At 38.7% G+C, this 16,256-nt stretch overlaps 1 protein-coding gene across 1 annotated transcript; it reads left to right on the top strand.

The window, feature by feature from the left end:
- Window positions 1-1,493: 1,493 nt before the first annotated feature.
- DLK1 (delta like non-canonical Notch ligand 1) lies at window positions 1,494-13,152 on the top strand. Its single transcript, XM_026680220.2, has 5 exons — window positions 1,494-1,753; window positions 4,653-4,716; window positions 7,366-7,496; window positions 9,404-9,548; window positions 11,732-13,152. The coding sequence occupies exons 1-5, from the start codon at window positions 1,681-1,683 to the stop codon at window positions 12,444-12,446; spliced, it is 1,128 nt and encodes a 375-aa protein (XP_026536005.1). The 5' UTR covers window positions 1,494-1,680; the 3' UTR covers window positions 12,447-13,152.
- Window positions 13,153-16,256: the final 3,104 nt, after the last annotated feature.

Here is a 16,256-nt window from a genome sequence, read left to right on the forward strand (position 1 = left end):
GAGTTGTGGACTTCAACTCCCAGAATTCCTCCTCCAGTCATGTTAGCTCAGGAATTCTGGGAGTTGAAGTCCACAACTCTTAAACTTGCCAAGTTTGAAGACCCTTGATCTAAAGGTATCTTCAGGCTACTTCAGAGGGAGACCATAAAACCTGGATAAATGTTAGCCTTTTTTCCCTGTACCACGCAAGCTAGGTGGATGTCACCTGATCATAAAGTCAAATAAATCTTGGTCAAATACCACTGACTTGATCTGATTCAACCATCTGACAGACAAGTGGACTTTTATTTTTTTTAATACAACACATACAAAAAAAATTCCCACCAGTGGGTTCTGAAGGTCAAAGTTGTCAAGAGAGATATATGGTGAGCAGTAAGTTCACTGAAAGTTTTTTTAAAAAATAGAGGGGTCTCCAGCCTTGGCAACTTTAAGACTTGTGCACTTCAACTCCCAGAGTTCTTCTGCTAGCCATACTGGCTGAGGAACTTGGGGAGTTGAAGTCCACAAGTCTTAAAGTTGCCAAGGTTGGAGACCCATGTCCTAGACAACCATTTGACCAGGATGGTATAATCTCCTTCCTTGAGCAAAGGGTTGGACTAGAAGATCTCTGAGGTCCCTTTCAGCCCTATGATTTTATATTCTATGGATCTCATTATCGTACAAATTTGTGGGAGGCCTTTTTCCATTTAACTTTCTGTTATATCTTTGCAGGTAGCTTCCAAAGGAAGCTGCCCCACAGGGCTGTCAAAGCGATTGGATTAAGATTGCGTTTAAACGGTGTTTTTGTGAAATCAAGCAACTGCTGTTTAGCCAAATCCAATCTCTCTCTAGCAAACGTTCCGGCATCTAGCGGAGCAACCCTAGCCAAGCACGGGAAAGAATAGCCAGGCGTCCTGTTTGCGCGATCCGCTACTCCTTAAACGCCGATGCGCGGAAATCTTGACCGCTTCACTTCTAATCTAAAGGACGGGGCCTGTTTTGAGAGAGTGGAGAAGGAGTCAAATTCATCTCGCTTTCCTTCATCTCGGCGCAGGGAAGATGGTTGGGATGCGGATTATTGAGCAACAAGTGGAACCGGGGAGGAGCAGTACATACACACGTCAGGATGGCAGCCAAAAGACCCAACTAGCTGAAGTGCAATCCTGACCGCCTTTTTTTTTTTTTTAGTATTGTATTTCCTCCCTTCTTTTCTCCGCCTCTTTGCTATTCCTACGCCTGTTCTTTTTTTCCCCCTTTTCTTTCTTTCTTTTTTCTTTCTTTCTTTCTTTGTTTCCCCCTCCCAGGCAGATTCCCGGCAAAGTGAGAGCGCGAACGTGAGAATGCCTTGGCCCCTTTTCCTTGGTCAGGAGAGAAGAGCTTCGCCCCAGTTTAGGTGGGGCTTGGATTTCTTACAGCGAGAACCATTCCTCCTCCTCCTCCTGCTGCTGCGGCAGAAAGTTCCCCTCCCTTTCCTTCCTGGAAAAAAAGAAAGGAAAGCAAATGACCAAACATACAAATATATTTATATATATATACATATATAAATCGCCATGAAATCTCGCCTGTAGGCGAAGGCAACTGGGGGCACTTCTTGGGCGGAGGGAATCCCCCTCCCGCGTGCAGCGGAGGCGGCCTCGGTCCTCTTTTCCATCGTAGGCATTCGAAGTAGGGCATGAGCCCCTTCGCCGGGCGCGTTTGGCGATGGATTCCTACACCGCCAAATACCTGGGCTGCTTTTTCTGGGCGCTGGTCGTCTGTCTGCCGCTGGCCCAAGGTAAGAAGGGAGTCCCGGGATGGCTTGAAGCGCGCGCGCCCGCGCCCGTCTTGGCTTCTGCGGGGTTCGGGAAGGTAGGTTGCTGGGCGAATGGGCGCTAGCTAGCTCGCCGTCCGGCGCTAGGATTGAGCAGCTGGAAGGGCTTCAGAGCCGCAAAAGGGCTTGTAGCGGGTTTAAACCCTGCTCCCCTCGGAAGTAAGCCCCGAGGGTTTCACGTGACGTTTCCAAAACTGTTTAGAAGAGCCGGGCCGGACCACTTTCTTCGGTGCGAGGCTCTTTTCAAGAAAATGCGTTTTGTGGACAGTTTTGATCGTCTTCAGATTTTTTTATTTTTTATTTATTTGAATGTGCCCGTCGGGTTTGTGAAAGCTCGGGATGGTGGAAAGGGATGTGGCTAACTTATCTGTCCTCAATCCGATGCTCTCGACTTTATAATCCTTCTTATCTACAGCCAGTTTGGCTGTTCTAGAAATGTAGGCTGGTACATCAGTGGGAAAATGTGTGTGTGTGTGTGTGTGTGTGTGTGAGAGAGAGAGAGAGAGAGAGAGAGAGAGAGAGAGGGGTGATTGATAGGATAGGATAGGATAGGATAGGATAGGATAGGATAGGATAGGATAGGATAGGATAGGATAGGATAGATAGATAGATAGATAGATAGATAGATAGATAGATAGATAGATAGATAGATAGATAGGAGAGAGGGAGGGAGGGAGAGAGGGAGGGAGGGAGAAGGAGAGAAAGCTATTTTAAACTGTTTATTTCCTTTATTATAGGGTAACAGTTTTAGACATCAATAATAAGCTTGTTTTAGATAGACTTTTTTTTAATTTTTCAACCCTTTTTAGGAACTGAAAAGGAGTTAGGAATTTAATGTGTTCAGATCCGTTAATTAATGCAATGAGTCCCAGCTGCAAAGATATGACAAACTTTCTGTGACATTTATTTTCATTTTAACTTAGAACCAGAAATGCCCTTATCTTTTCTTACACTGAAGTACACTTGCTTGTGTTTTTTTCCAATGTATCTGAGTTTCAATCATTTGTATTTTTCATCTCATATAATGGACATCATCAGTGAGAAATTGATAAATATGAAACCGCCAAATGTGATTTTTCTTTGAATCATGTTGTGTGAAACATATATGTGCACATCTGATAGACTGAAACCTTGCACATTAAATCTAGCTTGCTTAAGCATGATCTATGAATTCAATGAGAATTTAAGTTTTATGGACTACCTACCACAATTATCATTTATTTATTGCAATTTATATGCTCCTTGACCCAGCCAGATTCCAAATCAATTAAAGCTATCAATAGCATTGCAACCTACCCTGTTTCTCCAACAAATACGGCCTCCCCCAATATGTCCCAGCATGTTTTATAGGCATGAAATGAAATTAAGCCCCTCCCCTCAAATTAAGGCCTATATTAAAACATGCGAAATGGGGGGGGGAATGGGGGGGGAGCTTGCCATTAGGAAGTACTTTTGTTGCACACCCGGATATGGTGCTACCTGCATTGACCTAGATACGAAGTGCCCCACCAACGCTGAGGTCAACATCCAAGCCATCGCCACCTGCCCGCCCGAAGATGCAGGGGGGGGGGAGAATTAAGTCACCCCCGAAAAGACGGCCTAGCCATTTTTTCGGGGCTCAAAAAAAAAAACAAAAAAAACCCGGCCTTATTATATGAGAAACACGGTTATGTACATTCTGATTTGTAGATTTATTTATTTATTTTTTTACAAAATTTGACAAAAAAGAGAGCATGTTCAATTCTGTTATAGATCTTGCACAAAATCACATGTGAATGTCAGGTAAAATCATAGAACTCTGCAGTCATGGCACCCAGTTTATCATGTCAGATCATAAGTTATCCTAGGCCTTTAAAGGTCTCGTCCTTTGAATCAATTATATGTTCTATGTGCTAATAATGTTAGTTGATGTTCTAGTTTTAACTAGATATGCTGTGGCAATATCAAACAGCTACATCTTGTATAATTTTTTTAGAAGTCCTATTGATTGCAATACAGTTCAAGATCAATTAAGGTTATTCTCTGAAATTCATTGAAGGCCATTCACAGAGATACGTGTGCAGGATTGCCTTTTTCACCCTGTTCTGGGAGAACTAAATTGTTGTAGGAGTTATATTCTATCGTTGTGGCAATATAATGAACTTGTAATTCCTATGCTTATTTTTTTGCTTTTCTCAATTATTTAATATCAAACTGAGGAATGTTGGGTTTATTTAATATTGGTGTTGTGGCTTAAACCAAAAGTCAAATCATTTTGGAGTTAGTAGTGCCTTTTCTTTGATCTTTTCTTACTGAACAAATGCAAGCACCTGAAACACAGTGTTTTATTTCCATATTGTACTTTCAACTGAAAGCATATAAACCAGAATTCAGGTGTGAAGTGAGCTGAGATTCATCCCACAAGGATTATTTAGTATGACTTTAAATGGCAGATTCATGTTCATGGCTGAAAAGTTTATATTCTATTGTAAAATTCTAATAGGAAGACAGACTCTAGCAGTATGAAGTGCAATTGGTCAGAATTTATGCCATTCAATATCATTTCCTCTTGCCCCTAATTGCTTCTCCCAACAGTTGTACTGTAATTGTTGATCTGGCTCCACAAGAAAGCGTATTCACAGTCCAAATGTCAAAAAGGGAGAATATAAAAATACAAAGTAACTACAGGTTTTTAAATTATGTCTACATTTTTCAGTGAAACATTGTATTGCTAAGGCTGAATAGGCACTGTCCTGCGGTGCCAAATTTTAGGGATATCCAAAATGAAATCATACTATTGTGTTGATAAGTTTACTATTCTAAAGTCATTGCAAACATGTTTGCAAGAATTTCTGAAATGTTATATAGCAATTCCCTTTTTTAGGAGCTGATTGCCAACCCGGTTGTCATCCAGTGAATGGATTTTGTGAAGTTTCTAGTGAATGCAGGTAAGTTAATTGACGGCACGTTTGCCAGAGGAAAAAAAACAAGGGACACATATTATTTAATTAAGCACTATTGATACTTTATGGTTTTTTAAAGAATCATTTATGTAAAATGCAATTCCGTACCAAATATTTTAATCAGAGTATTCTTCATACTTGACTTAAACTCTTAGCAATCATTTTAAAGAACAACAATATACAACAGCCATTCAAGGGGGGAAAAAAAGGTTTTTCAAACCAGCAGAACAAAAAAGAATGGGCAGATCAAAGATTTCCTCTGAAATTTGCTCCAGAAGAATGAGAGGCCTCTTGGATGCATTATGATGTAAAGGAAAGGGAAGTCTGCTCAACAATAATAAATATATAGGGGAAAAAAACTGATTTAGTTTTTCTTATTCACTATTAGACTTAAAAGCTCCATTCACTCACACATCAATGCATATCTTTTCAACTCAAGTCTTCCTAGGCAGTCCATATTTGAGATCCAAAAGAATCAAGACAGGACACTACATAGACATACGATGAGTTTGATGGCTTCTGAAAAATATGATTCATATGCATTTTCATAGTTTCTAACTAGGCTTGACCAATTTTCAATTCAGAATAGAGTTGGAAGGGATCTTGGAGGTTTTCCGGTCCAACCCCTTGCTCAAGCAGGAGATCTATACCATTTTAGACAAGTGGCAGTTCAGTATCTTCTTAAAAACTAGTGATGAAGCACCCACAATTTCTGGAGGCAAGCAAATTGTTCTCACTGTTAGGAAGTTTCTCTTGAATTCCAGGTTGTTTCTCTTCTTGATTAGTTTCCATCCATTGTTTCTTGTCTTTCCATCTGGTGCTTTGGGAAACAAGTTGACCGCCTCTTCTCTGTGGCAGCCCCTCAAATACTGGAATACTGCTATCGTGTCATCTCAATCCTTTTCTCTAGACCAGCCATACCCAGTTCCTGCAATCCTTCTTTATATGTTTTAGGCTCCAGGCCTTTCATCATTCTAGTTGCTCTTCTCTGCACTTCCAAAGTCTCAACATCTTTTTTGTAATGTGGTGACCAAAACTGGATGCAGTATTCCAGGTGAGGTCTTACTAAGGTTTTATAAAGCAAAATTTTAATGGATCAGTCATTAAACACTTGGGTAATCTTTCTTGGCCCTTTTCTCACTCTTTTTTTTTTTAATAAAGTTTTTTATTTTTAAACACAAACATACACACACAAAAACATGAAAACATACAATCCTCTTCCATTTTATATACACACAGTGTGTCAGTTGGTTACGTATCTTTTGTGCTATACTTTTGTAGTCATTTACTCACAATTTATATCAGTCTTCACATTGTCAAACTAACATATGTTTATATATTTATCAGTTATTAATCATCTATGACTAAACCATTTATTCCATCGTTTTATATGAGATGTTCCAAGTTTTATCTTAAAATTTATGTTATACTTTCAACCAGTGGTTATATATATCTATATTATGTTTTATATCAATCTATTAGATTTCTATCACAAAATTATCTAGTCTATTATATTACCATGCCTTTTTATCCAACCATTGATAAAACAAATCCCATATCATATAAAATTGCTTATCTTCTTGTTCTCTAATTTCAAATGTCAGTTTACTCATTTCAGCACAGTCCATAATTTTTTTGATAACTTCCTCCTGCATAGGTATTTTGTCATTTTTCCAGTTCTTCGCAAATACAATTCTAGCTGCTGTTAAAACATTTACAATCAAATATTTCAGTTCTTTTCTCACTCTTGATGACACTTTTCTAACTTAGTGACTTAGCCTCATTCAGTTCTTTTAAGAGTTATCTATTTCTCTGGAAACTTAGTTTGTGGTGTCTTCTTTAAATTCTTCAATCTGATATGAATTTATAACATGCTGCATTAAGTTGACATTTTCCTGAGTTACATTTCTGCTTTTTTATCCTGCTATGAGTAAATTTCCCACACTCGATTTTTCATACATGTCCATTCGTACAAATAAATGGCATAAAACTACTAGCTGTTATATTGTAGTATTATATAATAATTGATGTTATGATAGTGGCGGTAATATGCTAATACATGACTCATTAATGTGATTATACATAATTCATGTATTCTGCCATTGGTGGTGTTAGTTAGCATCATCTATATTTGATGCATTTATAAATACATACTGAAATAATGCCCAGGATACAGTGACAATAATCAGTTCACTGACAAATCTCCCCCTGCCCTTCATTTATTGGAAAACTTTAACTAAAATATGTGTGTTCAGAGCATTGGACTTTATTTTAGTGTTTATTTTTAAAAGAAAATGGAAAATCATAAAGCTGCTACTTGCCAGCAGATTTCAACATCAAAATCTTGGGTAACTGTGGGAGATGCAAAAAAGCACTGAGACTGCACATGGCCATGCAGTATGGATTGTCTATGTGATGAAAAGTGTGTTAATGAGGTGATTATCATGGAACTTTTGCTAAGAAAACCACGCCAGTATTCTGTAGTTGCTTTTAATCAGAATAAGGAATTTTATTTCCATAACAATCAGAATAAGGAATCTTATTACCATTATTTTATCTACAGTATCTAGCTTCTTAATTATATTTGCCAAAATATCTTATTTAATTTGCTTTCTCATATTGTGATTTTGCTAGATGTCGACCTGGTTGGCAAGGCCCTCTCTGTGATCGGTGTGTTCCTTTCCCTGGCTGTTTGCATGGGACATGTGTGAAGCCAGGCCAGTGCATGTGTGAAGAAGGATGGATTGGTAGCCGCTGTGACACAGGTTTGGGGATAATTTCCTTTTCTGTTAAATGAACATCCTAATGAAAACAGTTGGAGCTCCATCTGGTGTTGGAGATATCCTATTTATTTATTTAACATATTGCTATGCAGCAACAAACCTTGGTTAATATAGAAAAAGATACCATATAAAACATACCCATTTAAAATACACACACACAATGGCACTATAATAATAAAAAGGAGATGGAATGGTAGATCCTTAGTGCTTTCTGAACTTGGTTGTTTTCTTCGCAGAGTTGCTGTAAAAACACCTGGCTTCAATTCTTGCTAAATTTAGTTTAGAAAGAGTCAAAGATAAAATTGCTCATACTTGCTGAAGGCTTGATCAAGTGACTGGAAGAACATCTGCAAGATCATCTCCAATTCATTTTATTTTATGGATACTAATAAATACAGTCTCCTGTTATGTAAGCTTTGATACTTATGGGCTGGATCTCTGCCCTTCCTAGCTTGTTTGACCTGCCAAAGAAGGGGCTAAGAAGCTGGATTAGGAATGCCTCTATGAAGGGGAAGGTAGTGTCAGGCATTTTGAAGGAGAAGGTAACACACCCTCCTCTGAAGTGGCCCCCTAACTGTATAGCTCAACTTATTATCCTCCATCTTCAAAACATGATTAGGTCCCAGTTGCAGTGGTTCTAGGAAGAAGTGGTTTATTTGAATCCTTGTCACTCATTTCAGGGTTTAGCATGGGGCAAAAACTTCTTTTATAGTACTTATGATCTCCAATAGGCTCTAGATTAAAGAACATCAGTCATGTTTTTTGGGAATGTATGTGAGGGCTGGAACCCAGAAATAATATTTTATTAGAGATTACATTCCTTCCTAATGAAGCAGTTCAAATCAGTAGTGATGGAAAAGAGAAATCAAGATCTTGGCCAGTACAATATAAAAATCCAGGGATTGGTCCTCTACCTTATCTTATCTAGCATTAGAAGAGGTCATATATCAGTTCAGAATCAGAAATCATCAGTAGGCTAACAATTCCCAGTTATACATCTCTGTCCTCTGCCAAGCAGGAGATTTAGTGGCCAAGCTGTCAGACCAGTTCACACAGCAAGGGGGAATGGCTGTTCACTCTAGAACCATATGGCTGCAACTTTGGCTGTGGGTATCTGTGCTATCTTTAAAAGAGCAGGGCCATGATCTAGGAACAAAAGGATCAATTCCTGTGTTTTGTGCATTGTGTTGTTATGATGTAGGCTTTACTTTTCCAGATTTGTTCTGGAGTATTGCATGAAAATGTGCAAGGGAAGTAATTCAAATTGTGACACACATTTTGTCACTTGCCCTTCTCCCACTCCCCCAGATCTCTGTCTAGGGATCCTTTTGTATACACAGATCCTCCTGGAAGTTGTATCCAGGAGAGATTGTGTCCAATTTTGGCAGGTGTGCCCTCATTCTCTTGTGGCTGAAGTATCAGCATCTTACATTGCCTTTGAAGGCTATTTGGAGGAACGATAATTGGGATAGGCCAAAAGCTGATTCAGCAAAATAATTTTGGTCACTCCAACTGGGTAGCTGTAAGTTTCCAAGTACAATTCAAAGTGTTGATTATTATAAAGTTTTTGGTGTTTGGATACTAGGGATTTTCATGATTGCTTGCTCCAAGGAACCAGGAAATCTTTTAATGATTTTAATATTCTGGTGTTTTATTGTTTTATGTATACAAACTACCCAGTCTTATTATTGGAGCGCCACAGAAATCACAACATATAAATAAGATATTTAGTTCAGATTCTAAAGAGCTGTTTTAATGGGATAAAACAGAATATTTCTGATTTTGTATATTTTCCTTTCATGTAAATAGGCAAACATTAGTTATTGTTAGAGAAAGATCATCATGATCATAAGAAAAGTATGTTTCTCTTTTTTTCTGTTTTAACACAGTTGTTCATCCTTGTTCTTCCAAGCCTTGTTCAAATTACTCAAAGAATTGCGTTGAGACTGGAAATGGTGGATACACTTGCTTGTGCGCTCAAGGCTATATGGGAAAAAACTGTCACATGAAAAGGGGACCCTGTATTGTTAATGGGTAAATATGGATCATGTTTGTTGATTTACACTTGACTTTGGTAACTAATACAATCTTCTTCAGTTTGACAATTTCCAGGTGGCAGCTGCAGGAATTCTCAGTGAAAATTGTTGAAAGGAATTCTCAAGATCACAGCCCCTCAATGTCTGTCTTTTTATTTCTGTGCCTGCTCTCTGCCCTTGTAAAATGGAAACTGGGGAAAGAATGTAACTTGTAAATGGGAAAGCAAATTCATTATTTAGATAAGTTTGATATATTCATTTGTTTTTGGTGTGCTACTCATCAGCCCTACTCACTTTTGGCTAACAGATAAAAAAGCAAAAATCTGAAGAAGGAGATTTGGCCTTTTTGCCATTAAAAGGAGACTGTTTTGCTACAAATGTGTTTGTCCTCGAGCAGTAAAACAAATTAATATGTCACGTGCACACACACAGAACCGGTAGGAAAAAATTTGGAAACCCATCAATGGATCATTTCCTAGGTTTTTGTGGTATTTAAGTACAAGTATCAGAGACTTAATATCTGACTTGCTTTCAAAGGAAGAGATTTGGTTTCCAGAATCATGGTCTGAATTTTGTAGATAGGTTTCTGGCACAAGATGGGATGTATCTTGCAGGACCTAATAAAAATATGTTGATCAGGAAGACTTTAAATACAAACCAATGAGTGGTGAAAATGCAATAAGACCTCATAAAGACTTGTGCACTGTAGAAGTTGTTGAAATGAGATTCTGAAAGCACACCAAAAAAAAATCAGAATATTGGCTCAGAAAATTTATGACTTTCATTAGTTATAAACTAATATTAAGACCATGGGAAATAAGATGAGTCTGAGCTCTTGGTATAAAATAATTTAATAAATATGGCAGATATATGGTATGATGATTCTCTTGGAATGCAGCAACTGAAGGATACAATTTCTTCAAAAAGGAACAAAAGCAGAGAAAAGGAAGAAGAGAACTACTGTATTTAAAAAAGATTTGTTCAGAACGAATGGACTTTGCAATACTATAGAACAGTGGTCACCAATCAGTGGGCCAGGGAGCACTGATGGTCCGCAAGAAAATTTTGGTGGTCCGCAGAGAAATGTCACCCCAAAGCACCCCCCAAAGCAATTAATCCAGGCTGCACGGGAACACAAGGCTGCACCGCCCACAGGAACACAAGGCTTGCGTTGCAAACAACACGAGGTAGTGAGGGGAGGGGTGAAAGGGCAGGGGGGAACTTGCATGAAGCCAAAAGTCACTCTCTCCCCCCTCCCCCGAAAATACAGAGCTGGAGACTGTATCCTGCAATCCAAAATAAAGAATGATCGATTGGTAGGAAAACGGGGTGGGGAATTTTCCTGCAGAATTTTTGGGGGATTTTCCCAGGGTGTCTGCTGCTTTCTGCAAGCCACTGTCAGTCAAAATTCATATTAGTGGTCCGCAGGATTTAAAATTATGAGTTTGGAGGTCCAAAAGGTTGGTGACCCCTGCTATAGAATACATCTGGGTTAAAGTAAATGAATAAATAAAAGCAATAAACCATTGTCTACTCTATTGTCTACGCCCAACCAGGAAGAAGATATGGATGAAGCCTTTCCAAAGCAAATTGCAGCTTTTCCAAAGAGTTGCCAGTGATCCCAGGCAGTTAAATGTCAACCCCTTTTCACAACAGTGAAACAGTGGCCTTTGTGGACCTAGATTCATCTAGGACCTACATCTTACTTTGAGTTTGCTATGTTGTCTGTAGTCTAACACTCAGAACAATTCAAATGGATTGAGTTTGAAATGTTCTAGTAAAACACTTCTAGTGGTGGTGTTTTGCCCCAAACTTAAAACATTTCATTTTATGCATATGAGTTCTTTTAAAGAAAAAAAAAAAAAAGGAGGGGAGAAATGTAAGGAAACAGAACTGTTATTGACGTGAATTATAAATCAACGGTCCCCAACCTTTCTGACTTGGCAGCCTGGTGGGTGGAAGAGGGGATGGTTCAGTGTGAGCTCTAGGCATGCATACGCACAGCTCCATTTGCACAAGTGGTGGCCCACAAGCGGAGCTCTGCACGCATGCTTACACTCACCTACCACTTGCGTGGTCCAGTTCTGAACAAGTGAGCTGCAGCCCGGCTGTTGGGGACCCCTGTTATAAGTCATCACCTTTTGTTCATCTATTTCTTTTTCCTCTTCTTTTGAACTGCAGCTCACCTTGTCAAAATGGAGGAAGTTGTTTGGACGATGATGGGTTTGCACCTTACGCGTCTTGTGTGTGCTCTCCAGGATTTACTGGACAGTTTTGTGAGCTTGACATGGATGACTGTGAACCAAACCCATGTGAAAATGGAGGCACGTGCACAGATATTGGCAAGAGCTTCCACTGCTCTTGTCCGATTGGCTATGGAGGTGTGCTGTGCCGTAACCGCATCCCAGCTTGCGATAGTAGCCCTTGTGAAAATGGTGGGACATGTCATGGACACCGTGGCAGAGGCTTCATGTGTATTTGCAAACCATACTTTGCTGGGCCCACCTGTAGTTTTTCCACTAGAAACACAAGCGTGAATGCGGTGATTAAACAAAGACAGAATCAGAATCGCCACCTGCATTTGAGAGGGCACCTTAAATCAGCTCAGCTGCAAGAGAAGGAAATACTGACCATAAAAGAGACAATTGAAAACAGGCAGTCCTTGCTCACTAAGAGTCAGGTGATCTGCTTCATGGTCCTAAGCTTTCTTACATGTCTTGTTGTTTTGGGTACAACTGGGATTATATTTTTTTCTAAATTCGAAGTATGGCTATCCAATGCCAGATACAGCCATTTACTGCACAAGGAGAGGGATTGCTTTCTAAAAGCAAATGATGATGAAAATGTTTCTGTGAATATAATATTTCCTGAGAAGATTAATCAGGGTAATGAATAGTCTGTGTATCTCAATCCTTTTATTTAGCAAGGACACCTCAAGCTCCATATGTGTCAGAGAGATAGGTCCATTTTTATTTTTACCTGTGACAAAAATTTGGGCTTTGGACCAGTTGACAAAGAAGAAAGATGCTCTGCTTTTGCCAGAGAAATACTCATTTCCCAAACATGTTTTCTAGTTAAATTGTTTTGTGAACCAGGGCTGCATAAACTTTTGGGGACTGAAAGCTATATTTAGCCCTTGAGTGGAAAGCTAGGAATGCAAAACAGAAGAGCCTGGCCTACTTTGAAAAAAATAATGTAAGTTTTAGTTTATTTAGTTAATTAATTATAATTAGTCCTCATGCATTTAATATCTTTTCCATTCTCTAACATTTTAAATTCAGCAGCAACTTTTTTTAGGGGCTCTGAAGATCACACCAGGGCTCTGAAGAAAGGAATATTATGTGCCAATGCTTACAAACCTATTACACTTAATTTAGGTTATAATCCTATATTATATACTGAAAGTAAGTTCCAATATACTTTGTGGGGTTTGCTTCTGAACAGACACATGCACCATTGAATTATTGTTATTGTAAATAAAAAGTCAATACAATATTCTTAATTAAGATAGCTATTGCCATATTATGTGCTATGTTTGGCAACTGTGATATTTCTGAATGAATTTCTAATGCTTATTTTGAATAAATAGTTATTAAGGGCTACCTGTAAGAGTAATTGTTTTCTTTTGATAATTCTAATTTATACATTTTCCTCAATCTGGGCACAATATTTTCCAGTTCAAACAGTGAGAAAATAATGTCCATATCCTCAGACATATGGCTAGGAGTTTTTGATAAATCAGAGCAATGTTTCTCAACTCTGACAATTCTAAAATGGATAGATTTCAACTCCCAGAATTTCCCAGCCAGCCTTGTTGGCTAAGGAATTCTGGGAGTTGAAGTCCGCACGTCTTGAAAGTTAACATTCTATTGACCTCAGTGGTCAACCAGTAGCCAACCTCAGGTTAATTAGATGTTGAATTCAAAGCTGATATCTCTTCAATTATTGTTCCCTGGCAGGTGATTATTCAGTAGCATACTACTCTCCAAATAAAAAGATGCAATGACCAGTAATGATAAGACTACAGATATATGGTACTTTCAAAGTTATCCCACTACATCCCCTGCAATAAAACCATGGCCCAGTAGTTAGTGCATGAGTTTGGGTCTATGCTCAACTATATATCTGGATGGGTGAATCTAGGCCATAGCTATTTTGCCATCCAAGGTATCTCACAAAGTTGTTACTGAGGTAAAAAATGAAGTTAATCCCCATGTACTTAAGCTCTGAGGTAAAGTGGGACAAAATAAAGTAAAACTAAGCTAAATAGATCAGTGTGATTACCCTCCATGGATGCGATGAAGAAACGATGGTGAAGGAAGAATGGATTTTTAAAGGCAAATTAGCTGGTTCAGAGCAGAGGTGAGGTAATAAAATGGGATACTTAAATCTCTTAGCATTGGTGCATTTGAGGAATAAGAGAACTGTTAGTTGGATTTCCCCCAAATTTAGTCACTTAGTGGTTTTTACTTGCCATCAAGATATAGAAGGACCCAACATGCTACATGATCATAGTCCTTACTGAATTCACGGGGAGATTTATGTATGCTGAAATCTATAACAAAACTAGGACACTTTTAAGATCAATATGTTTGAAAACAAAAGTCTACTGTACTTCATCAGATGCAATTATTTTTGCTGCAATAAAAATAGATTTGAATTAATTTACCCCATTATCAATGATAATAACAATAATGGTGATAAAATGTATATGTCACCTGACTCCCAACAATTCTGTGTCAATGTTTTAAATATCTGAGTGTGTGAATGGCTTTTAACAGTAGATGTCAGATAACATAAAACCAATCTGGACTGGGATTCTGACAGAGAGATAAGAAGTAAAAAGTCTTCAAATCTTTGTGTTTGCATGATACTAAACTATAGTCACTAACTGAGAATAAAGAATTAAGGCCTCACTTACCCCTGTCAAAATCCTTTTTTAACTGAAATAAATCTTCTCTTGCCTTTTGAAAGCCATTCCCATAAATTGTAATTGCACAAAAAATATTCTATTGTATTTAGATTAGTTTCATATGGCCTTTTGCTATATTAATGGTCACCATCTCTCTCTCTCCCTCCCTCCCTCCCTCCCTCTCTTTTCATCCCCTTTCCCCTCTCTCTCCCACCCTCCCTCCAATGGACATATATTGGTTCCTGAAATTCTGTGTGTTATGGGGTGGGGTAATGGTGGTGGATATGGAAGAAATAAATCAACACAAAAGATCCCTCTAAGCTGTTCTGTTTATACACATGCGATGTTCTGACCATATATCTCACAAAATTTATGCTTCTTCATTCTATATATTTCAAAAATGAGTTTTTAATTCAGACAGTGATGACATCCAATTCAAGAGGATAGTCTGGAGAAGTAATTATATGGAATGGGGAAACTGCCAGTGCATTGTTGCATATGTCTAAAATGTTCAACCCCAAAAAATAGTATTTCAATCTACATGTAGATTAAAGCCCAGAATTTCACTCTGGTTGTAGAGAATAAAGCTGCCAACAATCCATATTGTCAAAACAAATACTCTTAGAATATAACATTGGACAGGAATATTTTCATAATGCAGTGTAAAACTGAAGACCCTTAATTATCTTTGGCCCAACAAAAGTTTGTATTCAAGTTACATGTATTAAAATGTTTATTAAATATGGAAAATCTATTATGTTTCAGAGTTCTGAATTATATGAGATGACAGTTGGCCATCTCACCCTCCCTAAATCCTTTTAGACAACATATATACCGTGTTTCTCCAACAATACAGCCTCCACCAATAGGAAGCCCCACCATGTTTTATTGGCATAAAATCAAATTAAGCCCCTCCCCCCAAATTAAGGCCCATATTAAACATGCGAAATGGGGGGGAATATGGCGAGGGGTGCCCTTAGGAAGTACTTTTGTTGCATGCCCCGATATGGTGCTGCCTGCGTTTGGTGGGGCACTTCATATCGGGAGACCTTCCACCATTGCTTTCCCTTCTCCCTTGCTGCCACGGCGTTAGGCATTTGGCGCAGCCACGTGCGGCCAGTCAGGGCTCCTCCCTGCAACCGGAGCCCTGAGGAGACACTTGGCTTCAGGCGTTCCCGTCTTCCCTTTGCTTTCGAAGGTAAAGCGAATTATTTTACAAAAGCCTCCCCTGCCTGAGAGGGCAGCCCAACCCCACATGGGGAGGCTAATCTCCCGAGCCTAGCCGTTTTTTCGGGGGTCAAAAAAAAATAAGGCCCAGCCTTATTATGTGAGAAACACAGTAGTTAAAACAAGAAATTTATATCTGTATAACTAAGGAAGGGGTTAGGCCAGGGGTGAGCCTAAACTGCGAACAACCACAGGATGTAAACCACTGTTAGTCTCTTAGCACCCATTTTGGAATCTCTAGATGATTTCCAAAGTATGACTAGAGCAACTGGAATCAATATTTCAGGGTGATGGTGAACATAGCAAAGCCTTGAAGCTTCATTTTAGTTTGTAATCCTTTTACCTTAGTGATATTTGTGTGGGGACTGTTAAGCCTGGATTCCCCAACGGGTGTTAAGGAAAACAAACTAAACAGAACGTGCAGCTAAGTCAGATAGGAAGACAGGTAAATGTGTGAGATAAGCCTTCGTTAACACGCAGTAAAATACAGATACGCTTGTGCTATCAAAATTATAATTTATTCCATTTAAGAATTATAGCATAGTCATTATAAACAGTCCATTAGTC

The sequence above is a fragment of the Notechis scutatus genome, chromosome 1, assembly GCF_049901735.1.
Source record: "Notechis scutatus isolate UNSWTSFEM ecotype Mainland chromosome 1, rNotScu1.2, whole genome shotgun sequence".
NCBI lineage: Eukaryota > Metazoa > Chordata > Lepidosauria > Squamata > Elapidae > Notechis > Notechis scutatus.